The sequence below is a fragment of the Scomber japonicus genome, chromosome 10, assembly GCF_027409825.1.
Source record: "Scomber japonicus isolate fScoJap1 chromosome 10, fScoJap1.pri, whole genome shotgun sequence".
In the NCBI taxonomy this organism is placed as follows: domain Eukaryota; kingdom Metazoa; phylum Chordata; class Actinopteri; order Scombriformes; family Scombridae; genus Scomber; species Scomber japonicus.
The window spans coordinates 21,213,474-21,227,548 of NC_070587.1; the positions used below are offsets into that span (position 1 = coordinate 21,213,474).

General features: G+C 40.8%; 1 protein-coding gene across 1 annotated transcript in view; it reads left to right on the forward strand.

Moving 5' to 3' along the window:
- The first annotated feature begins 3,277 nt into the window (after positions 1 to 3,277).
- Positions 3,278 to 14,075, forward strand: part of me1 (malic enzyme 1, NADP(+)-dependent, cytosolic) — an 84,132-nt gene continuing 73,334 nt past the window's right edge. The window contains exon 1 of the mRNA XM_053326533.1: positions 3,278 to 3,484. Within this exon, the coding sequence (XP_053182508.1) occupies positions 3,356 to 3,484 (129 nt within the window). The 5' untranslated portion in view covers positions 3,278 to 3,355. The remainder of the gene's footprint in view (positions 3,485 to 14,075) is intronic.

Sequence of the window (14,075 nt, forward strand, 5' to 3'; positions counted from 1 at the left end):
TGGCGTCCCGCCTAGACCTCAAAAATAACTTCCAGCTCCTGATATACAAACAGATGGCAGATGTTTGTCGTTCAGATGAGTCATTTAAACACTGGATGAAAGCCTGATAAACAAGGTGATCAGGAGGGGCCCCCGCCATATCAGGGGCCGCTTTGGCTAGACTCCTTGATCAATATCAAATGCTGACTCTTGCTACATAGCTGCTGCTGGTCTCTCTATTTCAACATTCCCATGGTTGCTTTTTCATTATTCAGCCAGTAATACCATTTTCTATTTTTCCAAACTAAATGGTTTTCAGGTTTGGGGACATTTTGACTTACACTTAAAAGAGCCTAAATAGGACATTGATCAAATGTCATTTCCTTCGATCAAAACACAGTGAGTTATTTCAAAAATGCAGCTCCTTTAAAGGCCGGAAAACAAGACTTCTCAATCAAATCGAATTTTCTGCCAAATTCATTCAAAAACTGTTTTGACTATGTCCCATAAACTGATTTCTATCTTTGCGGTTTCATTTGTTATTATTACTGGTTTGAAGTGGATTCGGTTAAAAAAAAAAGATGACATCACGTATTTCGAATCAGAATTGAACAACATTTTAATCACAGTGTGATGACAGGTAGATGGGTTTTTTTTGTTGATGCTTGTGTTGCATTATCAATCAAACCTGATTATAGCACACAAACACAGGCCAGATGAAGTAGATCAACTCAGTCAACGCTGGATAAATAAATCTTTTTCATCTTTGACATATTTAGTCATGAATATTCAATTAGGAGAGATCAATTAGAATAGTATAACAACATTTAATGATGTTAGCAACAGAAAGAGTTTTTGGTGATTAGACTCTTCATGAAGTGTAAACGGATATGAAGATATGGGAGAGGACAGGATCCCAGATGATTGATGAAAACCTTTGAATAAGGCTCACTGGATACCGAGGAGGTCATGGTGGTGATGGGGAAGAGGTTGGTTGTGCAATAGTATATATGTAAGCTAGAATGGCAGAAGTGCAGTGATATTTAAAGAACAGTATCTGTGCTTGAGGGACGTGGGCTGAAAGATCATTGGTCAGGTATGGTGATGTAAGAATTGTAAATGTAAGGATTGTAATGGTTGGTAGAGCAGAAGTGACAGAGAAATCAAGCAGGAGGAAAGAGGCATCCACCTGTAGTGGGATATAGGCAAACTCAAGGGAAGGGAGATCCATCTTGAACTTTCCCCAAACCCTCATGGAGAAATATTTCAGATTTCAATCCAAGTTTTCAGTGGCTTTAGAATATCTAAGCCCTGCTACTACTTTGTCTTGATCAGGAGCTGCTGTTGACAGGAGATGCAGATGGTCTTCCAGAGCTCAGTCAGATCTGTCCATCTAACAGCAGCAGTCAGGAGAACAAAGTAATGTACCCTGACACTGAGGAGGCTATCGAAGGAACCAGTACACACCCCATGTCACCCCATATAAACCCAAGCACCCTGTTGGTACTGCATTGGTAGCATATGTTTCTAATTCCTACTGATTATGTAATTCTATGCAGCTGAAAAGAAGTTCAATAGGAGGTTTAATCCAAACCATTCACAGAAGTATGAAGGCTTATTTGTATACCTGCAGTTTCAAAGGTACATGGAGAAATTTAGCAGAGAAGAAACAGATATAAATCTCTCCATTAATAGTGGTTTGACTAAATTTGAAATACAGCCACAATGTGGCATGATTTACTGGAGGAAAGTATGTCTGCTACAAGTTCAGACATTTTCTCTGCTGTCTCAGAAACTACTGTTGGGACATCGCAGACTGATTTAAGATAAATGAGGGAGTAAGACTGTATAACAGTGAGGTACCAAAGGTGGATTTTTTTCTTGAACAATCTCTGCACGTTCACTATCTGTTCTGCAGACACACTCGAAGATGACTTTATCAGTCCGATCATCTTTACACACTTGGCACGAGCTCAACCTTGACATAAAATCCTACTTCAGACTTGCTCACTCAGGGTCCATATATCTCCCTTTATCTGAGAGACACACACTGACAGGTAATGACATCATGCCTCAGAACAGTTTAAAGAAATCTGAATACATAAATAAATGAAAGAACTAAACTTAAATGTTTGTGCTTCTACACAGACCGGATCATCCAAATGCAGGAGAAGTCCATTTTGCAAGTTAAAAAGAACATCACAAATCAGCTGATTTCAAAGTGAATTTGAAGCAGTCACCTCATCAACACGAGGTATATGGACTGATGGTTGAATGACCTTTTTTTCCACTCCGTGCAGAATGACAGCATATTAAAGAAACTCACACTCACTGTTGCCTAATGTTACATAACTCTCTTGCTGTAACAGTGTGAAGGCTGAAGGCTGACCTTCGCTTCAAATATCCTCACTCCTGTCACAGCCGTCAGACACGCTGTGCTGTAAAACAATCTCAGTTACGTGTTTGTAACAAGTGCCATGACTCATCAAAAACTATTAGCAGTAATCTCAATCATGCATGTTAAAACGTTAACTGTTATAAAACATTAACTGTTTAATGTAGACCTACCAAGTTTACTTTCACTCCTGAAAATGCTGCTTGCTCTAGAACTGCTGTTACTTTCACTAGTAGTAACTATTAATAGTCTACTACCCTATTGACTGCTGATATGACATAAAAGGCTACTAGTAGGCTACTACTACTTCTATGAATATGAATATGTGGTTCAAAAAGAGAAATGGTATATAAGATCACTTGAACTTGTTTTATACACATACTGTATATTTGTTGTCAAACCCCTTAAAATGATTTGAGAAATTACATAATTTCTTATAAGAGTTCATTAGTAGGCTTGTAGTGTTACTGAGGCACAGTCAGGGTACATTTAATGGACTTTGAAGTGATATAATAACTATTGTCACACCAATAATCATGTAATCCACACACACAACACTTACTAAATCCCTTAATAACTAACTACAACTCCCATGAATCAACCAAACTAAGCCTTTGATGCCAAATCCTTACAATCTGTAATAATGTCATGTATAATGAATTTTAATCTCTTTTTAGATGAGCAATTTGGAGCACTTAAAATAAAGCATTATGTATTTTGGTTAGTGTAGCAGCTCCTAAATATGCCCCTAATTATCACCACTTCCACCTGTTAGCAGGTGACTCTACCAGCAGGGACTTTGCTTCATGTTAATCCCTCCAGTAAATTGATGGGAACAATAAAGGATTGATAAGGAGCAGGCAGCTCTTCTTAAATACTGAGCGTTTAGACGGACGCGCGGTTAGTTCTCTGCTCGGACCTGCGCATCCACTTGTTGAGTTCACGACAGTTCACCGTCGCTCTGTTTAAAGAGGCAACAACATGGCACACGGTCTGGTCAGACGGGAGTCGGTGGAGACGGAGATGCACAAGTCCGAAAGCAAAAGAAAAGCCTTCGTTTACACTAAGAAGAGGGGCTACGATGTTACCCGAAACCCCCATCTCAACAAGGTAAGTGTTGTCATGGCGTTATGAGAGTTTCAACTTGTTTCTATGAACGGCAAAGCTGACAAGCTAGCTGCTGCCTTCGGGGGCTGTAGGAAATATGGGCATTTCCACCTGGAGCATGGTGTAAACACGAACCTGGAAATATGGATATTTTCTGCTATTGTGAAATGTACAAGAATTAGCTTGTTTTTAAGAGATTGCTGAGCTCCGTGAACTCATAATAAGCCACACCACAGCTTTCTCCCAAATGTAGTTCTAATGTTAAGAGACTTATGCTAGCCTATGACTTGCTAATGTATTTCATGTTGTTTCCAGTTCAGCAACGCTCCTTTTCAACTCATTACATAAGTAGCAACTACCAAAAATATATGTTAGCACAACCGCTATTTCATACAAAAGTTTACTATTTGACTTATTAACGGCTGTATGCGGAAGTGACGAGGAGCAAGTGAACGCAACATTAGCCAGGAGGTTTAGGTATCAGCTTTAGACGTGGTTATATTTAGACTTAAAGAGACCAAACGCTACTGGCACACAGAGGGGAGCTTTTGTTAGTGTAAGACTGTAGCTCACTGTGTAGTTGCTGTGCATTATTAATGAATGGAGAGTCAGGCCCTTCTTCCTGTCCACAAGCACTGCAACATGTGATTCAGCATATTCTGACAAGCTGCTGGGAGCTCTCTGTGGAAACTGATATCATGTCAAGTAAGATATAAACCAGGCACTGCCCCCATGAACTTTTTAAATATTCCAGATTAAGCCTGTTCGTTTTCTACTTTCTTTTCTGGAAAATAAGGAACAAGTGGGGGAAGTTGCTTAATCATGCATCCAACAAATGCTGAGCAGCTTCCTTGCGGGAGTGACTTTGCATATTTTGGGACAAAGCACATTACTGTGGTCTGCTGGGATTTCTAATGTGTTTCCTTTGCCCAGACTTTGCTGTTGTATCAAGCTAATGTATTTTCTCCCCTCTCCATTCTGTAAACACATCTATTACAAAAGAGCCTCTGGCAGCTTTTGAGCTTTTCCAGTGTTTTCTAATGGTTTGTGTGGAGGGATGGGGCCCCCAGAGGTCACCGGTCCAGCCTGCGGTGACAGGGTCTAGGTCTCTGTCCATGGTGCTGACCATCAAAAGAACAGGCTAGATTCAAGCAGGGTCACTCTTGCGTCAAGTGTGGCCTGTAAACAGTGAATGTGGTCTGATGCTATTGGCCAACGTCAGGCTAATTTCAAAACACTTGTATGGTCTTTTTTCCCACCTCTGAACTTCTGCTCTCTGACTTGCAAAATGTTATGTCACTTACTTCCCTTTCTTTAATTTCTCTACTCTGAAGAAAAATAAGTCTGTCACTGGTTGATCTACAGCTTATTCGAAACACAAAATGCTACAGAATCTACCATTTTTGTCTTTTTGTCCCCACTTGTTTCTCCATCACCTGCTCAAATGTTTGTCCAGTGTCTAGTCAAGCACAGTTTTTATTGTGAAAGCTGTTCCAGTCTGATAAAAGTTGCCGTTTTTAAACACAGCTGATGGAGCTGGCAGGCAGGGCGGTGTCAACACTAGGCTGATAAGTGAGATAGTGGAGTAGAGACAGGACACAGTATGTGGGGTGAGTGATGGCGAGCTGGTGGCCACATAGAGCCCTCTTTGTTAATGGAAGTTAATGACTCCACTCCTGAGACCACCACATGTTGCAAATGGACCCTGTGTGTTTTTGTTTTCATGAATTTAAGTGCGTATAGTGTTGGGAGTGAGGAGAGGCGTGTACGCAGATGCTGTATGGCTAATAAGAACAAATTAGGGTTACCTTTGTTACCCAGATATATTCAGAGAGAGAGAGAGAGTGATGTCTGGAGCCAGACCGATATATTGGTTAGCCGATAATTAAGTTATATAGACAGCATTTTATGTATATTTGATTAATAAATCGACTTAATTCAAGCTTAATATACATATGTGTTTTGTTGTTGTATGTGTTTCATTTCATGTTGTGTCAGCTGATTTCATTTGGATTAGGCCTGTCACGATAACTACTTTTGTTGGACGATATATTGTCTCAGAAATAATCACGATAAACGATATTATTGTCATTTGAAGATCATTTTATACCACTGATATAATGATAATAATAGTATAATAATGCAAGGGGTGGAATTGGAGAGTGGGTGCTATGACTGCCATTATGGTTGGGGACAGAGTTATTTACCTTTAATTCTTCTTCTTCGTCTCCACTCAGGATGTACACAGTTAGGAATGGAGGACACTTGCTTAGCCAATGTGACATGTATAGCCTCTTAGCTGCTTATGTGAAGTGTGGAAATGTTGAGGTCAAAAAACGATCAAGGCCATGGTCCATGTATTATACGATAAGTCGATAATTATTTTGACAGGCCTAATTTAGGTACAACTCAGATTGAACTTCTGTTGTTGCAGCAGAAATAGAACAAATAGAGCAACAGCATTTATGGGGAGTGCGGTTCTGATGTAACTACACACTAACCTGCAGTAAGGCTTTGATCTCACAGTTTATTTAACAATGGCACACCCTGCAGACCTTACACTGATGCAACCACTAAGTGCAGCGCCTAACAGGTCTCTCCATCTGGTGTGTGTTGTAATTCTTGTTTGGTGTCTGTCTGTGATGCACACCAAAGAAACCTCTGTCTGTCTGTCATCTGGTAAATGAGGTTCCATTATGTAATTTTTCCACTATCCTTCAAATGTTTTGTAGATAAAGAAATAGTTCAGACAGCATTTTCCATCCATATTTTTCTTAACTGATCTGATGTGAAATAGTCTCTCTTCAGACTATGAGAACGGCTGTTTTTGAGTTGAGGTCAATCTGGAGGCCTTTAGCTTCAGTGCCCTGTAAACTGTTTGTTTACGTCTCAATTTACACCTCAGGGACCTGAATGGAGCCAGTGTACAAGAGGGCTCTCAAAGACTGCGAGATAGGCTGACCTAAATTCATGTGGAAGCATGACCGGTTTACCACTTGAATGTTACACTATGTTTTGTCTACTTTAATAAAGGTCTGTCATTAGCTGGACCTCAGACAGTCAAATCAAGTCTTTTGGCGTCCTTTTATTTTGATTTTTAAAACCATCAACTCTCTCTGTTCTCTCTTTCTCTTCTCATTTTCTCTGTTTCCGTCGTCTTTCTTTTTTTTCCTTTGCGAGTGGTGTTAAGAGTGAACGTTACAAGAGCAGCAGGCCTTTTGTTCTTCGCTTTTACGAGGCGGCTTCTCATCTCATTTTAAAGTTGGCCGTCCTAACGAGCTCACAATTTGTGTTGTTATGTTGTTTTGGAGTAAAAGTGGGAGTTTAATAAGATTAATTACACGAGTACAAGAACTGGGCTTCAAAACCTTTTGGAGGAGGCGAGGATCTGAGGAGCCTGCTCTGACAGTTTGTACTTGTTTGTTCGGTCAGGAAAGGAAATATGAGGGGGAATTCTTTAAAACCATGACCTCAGTGCTTTACAAAAGGAAAATAGTGAGTTTTTTTTTTCCTTTTTACATTTGATTTAATATGACAAAAATAAAAGTTTAGCTCATGCCAACTGTAAAAATACCCTGCAAAGAACAGACGTTTTACTAGTTTTTGCTGGTGGCTCTGTCTGATCAACCTGCCCCTCTCATCAGTCGTCTAAAGTGACCCAAAACACAAGCTCCCTCAAACACACAGGTTAGAGTAATGGCAGGAAAAAAAAGAGTTTCTTATGCAGCCAGGTGAACCGTCCACTGTCAACCCTGCGCTTGAACCGGGGGCGAGGAAATTGGAGAAGAAGGTAGGAAATGACTGCTAAAGCATGTTAGTGGCCAGGCACAGGCGGGCTTCTGTGGCGCAGGCAGTGGCACATTGTTGCCCTCCTTCTGATTTGAGCGAGCCCTGGGGATGAGGTGTGTTTACCTCCCTCAGCTGGCCCACTTCACCTCTAACAGGAGCCAGTCACAGCACAACCTGCTAATTGATGCTGAGGGGACGCAGCGCTGAAAGCAGCCTGTCCTCACATCCACAGGCTTCGATTTCCTTTTAATCTCTCTCCACACACACACACACACATACATTTACATGCACAGCAGATGTATGCGCACACAGCTTCACCTTCCTCTTTGATTAACACCAGCCTCCTCCCTCTCCAGAGAGGTGGAACCGGATATTATAGGTGTGTTTTGTGTGTGCTTGCAGTGCAATAAAGAGATGAAGTGGGGTGCGCGTTGTAGAAAGGCTTCTCTGTGGCTGGGACGAGAGAGCTGGCCACGCTCCACAGACGTCCTCTGTCTCTCCGCTTGATCACACATTAATGAGGCATCTGTGTGAATCCCGGCCCTCAGTGCGGCTCTCTGACGCTGGTTCCGCCTGCCGAGGCCTCGAAAAACAACAACAACAACAAACCTCTCTTAAAAAACGCTCTTAGCACCCAATCAGGGATGCTGTTTCACCTCAAACACTGAACTGAGCGGCCGGTGTGTCGACGACCAACAGATGCCCATTCACTGGCTCTGTACTGTAGGCGAGGGTAGGTGCAACAAGTGCAGTCAGTCAAAAAGGTTACAGAGAATGAGCTACTGTCTGTTTGTTATCCTCTTTTACAGTTTCACAGCAACTGTTCTACTTGTTAGCACAGAAAATGTTAGAAAAACCTTTTAGAATAATGAATAATAGACTCACAGAACCACTTGTGTTCAAAAACAGAAGGCCCCTAAGTGAGAGATGGTGCTGTCATTCATACCTTTTAACACTATATGCCTAGAAATCCCACATTGATTACCTTGATTCATTTATTGAGGTTTATAAAATCACTCAAATGATTCGTCATTTGAGCCTACAAATGTTGAATGAAGCAAATGACATTTCAATAGTGACTGTTAGATGAAAGAAACTCGAATGAAGGATCTGTGTTCTTGACAAGTGCTGAACTTACTGATACATCACATGCGCTAAGTGGCTCTGGTCATGGCTACACTCAGCAGCAGTGTGTGAAAGTGTGCAGACTGCAATTGAAATTTTTTAACAGTTTTTAACCAGTTTTAGAACTGTATCCTGTCTGTCCTGTTTTATCATCATTACTAACTCATTTTTGGACTGATCTGCATATGAACTGAGACAACATGATGATAGGCCTTTTCCTCCTGCTGGGTTTTGTGAAAGTGGTACATCCTTGAATGATCTCCATGACCTGTATGAGGTCAGGTTTTTGAAGAAAGCCCGATCAATCTTTGCTGATCCGAGCCATCCCTGGCGATGTGACTTCATGTTGCAACCATCATGGTGTAGATACAGTCTGCCACGATGCAGAACAAACAGGTTCAAAAGGTCATTTATTCCTGCTGCTTTCAGCCTTGTAAATGGCACTCTGAAACTGTAATTTATATTTGGCATTTCTTGTTCTGTTCATTTGCTTGCAGTGAATCAAATTGCCCCCCCCGGGATAATAAAGATACCTTGAACCATGAACCTTGAACAGCAGTGTATCTGAATGGGCACTGAGGATGTGCCGGTATGCCAAATTTCGATAGTCCTGATAACCCTATGTAGCAACTGGAAGTCATTAAACTCTCATGTTAGAGCTAGTCTGGTTTGGATTCTACACTGAGTGACATTTGCCCCCAGAGTTTTTTTTCCCCCTTTACAAGATTTGCATTTTCCTTTAACCAAGACCAACATAAATAAATCCAGCGACAAACAAACAGGCAGTAAATATGCCAAGCTTTCACTTCCAATGGAAATATTTCTGTGTGGATCTCGGAATCTTTGCCTTTGGGTATGTGTTATGCTTTGTTGGCTGATCTTATGAGTTTCTGATGTAAGACATAATGTGCTCCAGTCATTCTGTGTCACTGATGAAGTCTGATAAGGCTTTTAGAGCAATGAATACACTTTCATACAATTAGATAACAATTGATAAAAGGTGAAGTGAACTCAAACCAGCTTGATGACCTGGCACTGACCTTTACCAGTACAAACTGAGTATGGAACTGGCACTCCTACTGACTAACACGTCAGCATGACACCAGGGGAAAAAGTTAGTTTTCTGCACAGTCACATCTTTAAAAGTTTTGCTCTGACAGTTCTCATGTTGATGATGGTCTGTTTGTGTTAGCCAAGGTTCCCACGGACCTTTTGGAAGTCCTTCTAAATGAATCACACTCTTAACTTTCAGCTCTCCTATTCATCAAACCATCAACATTTCACATTGTGGGAAAAACCCTCTGATGGATGTTTGTGTTAGAGAAATGTTTTTAAAATAACTTCATGTCATAAGTCGGAGGTGACGTGACACTATCTGGCACTGCATTGGTGTTAATTTTTGACAAATGTCCATTTTTATCACAGGACTCCTCAAAGGACTGCTTCAGTGTTTTGGGAAATATGTTTCTTGGCTTTTTTGCCAAGAGGTACATGCGAAGGCTGATACTATTCCTCAAGTGTATATGATAAATATGAACCTAGATCCAGAAGGCGATTAGCTTAGATTAGCTTATCTTAGCTTAGCTTAGCATTAAGTCTGAAAGCTGTGAGAAACAGATAGCTCACCTCAGTCTTTGGTAAGTGCAGCACTCACACCAATTAACATTTTTACATTTCAGTTCTTGTACACTTTAAACAAAGTGCATGTTACTTAGTTGCTCTACTTCATGCTACTCTACAGTTGATGTACCTTTAGAGTAAAATAAATCAATCACATCATTGTGTATTAATGATCCTGCAGTTAAAATGATCTAGTTAATTAATTTAGTACCAGTTAATATAGCTTACGCCTCCAAAACCAGCATAACCAACTGCATTACCACTTAGCAAAACTGAATATATATATGCAGTGTAGGCCGGTCAGAATAATGAAGTTATCAACTTATCGTACAATAACACAATCATCGACATCATCATGTCTTGCCACACTTCACATTAGCAGCTAAGAGTCTATTCATCACATTGGCTAAGCAAGTAGTGTCCTCCATTCCTCACTGTGCACATCCTGAGTGGAGAATGCAGAAGCGTAGCGCCCACTCTCCCCTTGCATTATTATTCTATGATGATATTATCATTATGTCAATTATGGTATAAAATGATTTTCAAATGACAATAATATTGTTTATCGCGATTATTTCTAAGACAATATATCATCCAACCAAAGTAGTTATCATGACAGGCCTAATGCAGTGATGGAGACAGAGTTGGTGTAGCAGGTAGGAATAGACTCTGACATCACTGCACTGTCTCTGGTCCAGGTAGAAACAATGTGGGAATGTCAGTATGTGTGTGTGTGTGTGTGTGTGTGTGTGTGTGTGTGTGTGTGTGTGTGTGTATTACAGGCTCTTTAGAGGTGGATGACAGTAGTTATGTGAGGTTAAACTGGATGATGTTGACAGTCAGATTACAAGCCTTCGTTTAACTGAGCGGCAAAAAACGGCACAAATGTCTCTCTGTTCAGGCTTCATGCAGAGCAGCTGCACTTGTCAATCCCCCTCACTAGGTGGACCGCAGAGCTCCATGGAAATGTGGGTACAGTATATGAATGTGTGTGTGTGTGTGTGTGTGGGTTGTCCCAGGTGTGGCCAGGTGTTTCAGGTCGACCGCACACATTGCTGGTGACCAGACATTCCACTGAAGGACTGGAGTGAATCGGCCAGACAGACAGAAAGAAAGTGCACCCTCGTTCCCCTTCAGTAACAGACCTGCGAACCCGAGCTTTACACACACACACACACACGCACACGCACACACACACATATACACAGGCTCGCATATACACAAATACATAGCGTGACATGCTCATAACAAATGGCTTGTTAACCTACAGACAAGTAAGTGCTTTTATCAGTGTTTTCTTCAAGGCTGGGTTAAATAAACTTGAGTGTAATATGATCGGACAGTCAATTCAACTGTCTCTGCACACACACACACACACACACACACACACACACATTTCAGATGCTGTTTATTCAGAAGCAATCTCATCCAAACGGTTCCACCTCCTCAGCTCCGATTTTGTGGGTTTTTTGAAAGTTAGTCCTCATTCATGTGAGGACAACGGAGAAGCCATTAGGCTGTCCCAGACAGAGAGACGGAGACAGTCGAGCCTCATCACCTCACTATGAAGCTCTTCTCAAGCATCCCATCTCTTTCAACCCCTCCTGTCTTTTTCTCCTCCTCATGTCCTCAATGCTGCTTTTGTCTTTTAATATTAGAGCCACGGAGGTCTCAGCTCTGTTTTTAAGAAAGATACAGCAGCAAGAATTTAAGGCGGTATTTTGTTTCAGCTTTCTACAACATGCGTATGAGCATTATGTACAAATGGTTTTCCCGAGGTCAGGGGGATGGCTATCAGTTTGACTGATCCTGTGTTGATGGACATGTTTTGTGTAGTTGCAGCCTCACAAAAAGAAGAAGGAGGTTAGAATGAATGGATTTAATGTGATAAAAGAGCCATAAATCTGCCTGTGAAAAGCCTAATGACCACGCCAGTGTTTAAATTGGCAAACTGTCTTCTGAAATATGCGAAATTGATTTATTGTGTTGCTCAATGGATTTGTACGCTGGTGCAAAGTTAATCCTCACTGCTTTTTGTGTCAAGTTCAACTTTGGTGAACTTCAACATGCAAATTTGCACCACTGATCAATAGAAACCATCTTGACAGAGCTATCCTTTGAGGAAACGGAGGCAAAGAGTCGAAAAAAGCAGGAAGCTACTTTTGAATCATTCACATTTATTTAATAACGTCCTCTGTCACTTTTACTCTATGCTAGTTTCTTGAACTTTTTTCTTGTATAGTAAAGGTTCTCGATACTTTGCAAATATATGTGGATTCATTTTGTTTTCCATCTTTCTGATTTGGCCTTTTTAAAGGATAGTTTCCCAAATGTTCAAGTCCATCTTAAAACAGCAGTCAGGTATCCATAAAAACACTATGTAACAATGCATTTAAAATTTTATCTCAAGCTTATATGATGCTGAGTTAGTCATATCCAGTTGATATCTGCTACATTTACAGTTTTTTTTAGCATCAAATTCCCTCTTTGTGTTTCCTTGTTGAGCTGTGATGGAAGTATAGTAACAAAAAGAGGGACTTTGGCACTAAAAAGGTTTTAACATTGAAACATATCTACGTGATTTGACTCATTTGGACGGCTGAAGCTTCAATTTTTGAATAATTTTTTTGCACAGAAGGACTGTGGATTTTGTTCCCCATCTCTTACACTGTAAGTGCATTATGAAGGGATCTTCTAATGGTCAGTATGAACAGGAGGAATCATTACAGCAAGAAAAACAGGTTTCAATGTTCATTCTGGCTCCTGACTGTTGTTTTAAGACAGACTTAAAGACAGGTTTAAAAAAACACAACCATCAGTCGTGTCCTAACTCTCCTCTCCTCACCAGATCTAACACAAACAAGGCAGTTAAAAACAAACTTTATGGCTTTTTCTCTCTTAAGTGAAGAATTGTGCCTTTACCACTGAGCGTGAACTACAGCATTACTAGAGATAGCGTTACGGCCTTCTTCCTGCTTTTCATCAGCAGAGATGTTTGCTTTGTGAAGAGATGCACTCTTTTTTTTACTGTCTTGTTTCATTCATTGGGCCAGCTGCCATGTAGCAGGTCATCTGGACGGCAGACATTACTGTCATCAGAGAAACTCGCAGTGACAACAGTGAAACACATTTCAGTGGGGCCTATAACAGTGGAATTGTGTGACTTTCCCATTAAGTAGGGCTATATGTGTGAGGTAGCTTTATGTATATGGAGTATGAGTGGTACAATGTAGCAGAGGCTAGCGGCTAGGCTACTATCTTTCGTCACCTAGCAACTGCTTTCACTTCACAGTTATCACCACAGTCTGTGTACATTTTAGCTGTATCTGTATATCATTTTACCTTCAGGTGGTAATGTTATCTAATAAGGAAGCAGCAATTGGGCGGAAAATCGTCCAATCTGGCAACATTTCTTTGGCTTAAAATGATCTGCTTCAGTTCCAGTTGTTTTTGGCATGCTGTGTCAACCAATTGGACCACCAGGAAAAAGCCAAACATGTTTAACACATCGGGCAGAGAAAAGTAGCCTACGACTTTCAACACAAGACTTTAGGTAGCGCTTTTTTTATTAGTTGTCGCACATTTCTGTAATCACTGACATTTATACACACGCAACACAACAATAGCAATCCCATTCCTCATTAAAATATGTCACAATTGGAATCGCGCCCCAACAACCATAAAGGACCACTCGCTCCCTGGCCGTTTCATCAGTGTGACACGTTCAGGTGCTGCATCTCCTTTAGTGATGTCGCAGAGGGCAAGTGGGGAGGACGGAAAACGGGAGCTGTTTTCCGTCTCCTGTGAAATATCCAATTCGTCCTGGCTACTGACTCCAGCATTAGACTATTATTTTGAAGCAGCTCCTGAAATTGGATTGGCTTTCTTGTGAGACCACAAAAAGATTAATTGGAGATTTCCTGCGCTATTAAAACAGTTCAGCCAGAGGAGACTTCACCGTGCAAGTAAAGATTAATGTCTCGTCATTACTGCTTTAGTTCGCTCATTTTTTACGTACTCGTGTTAGTGAAAAGGACTTTGTGTTACCTTTTTTTTTTAG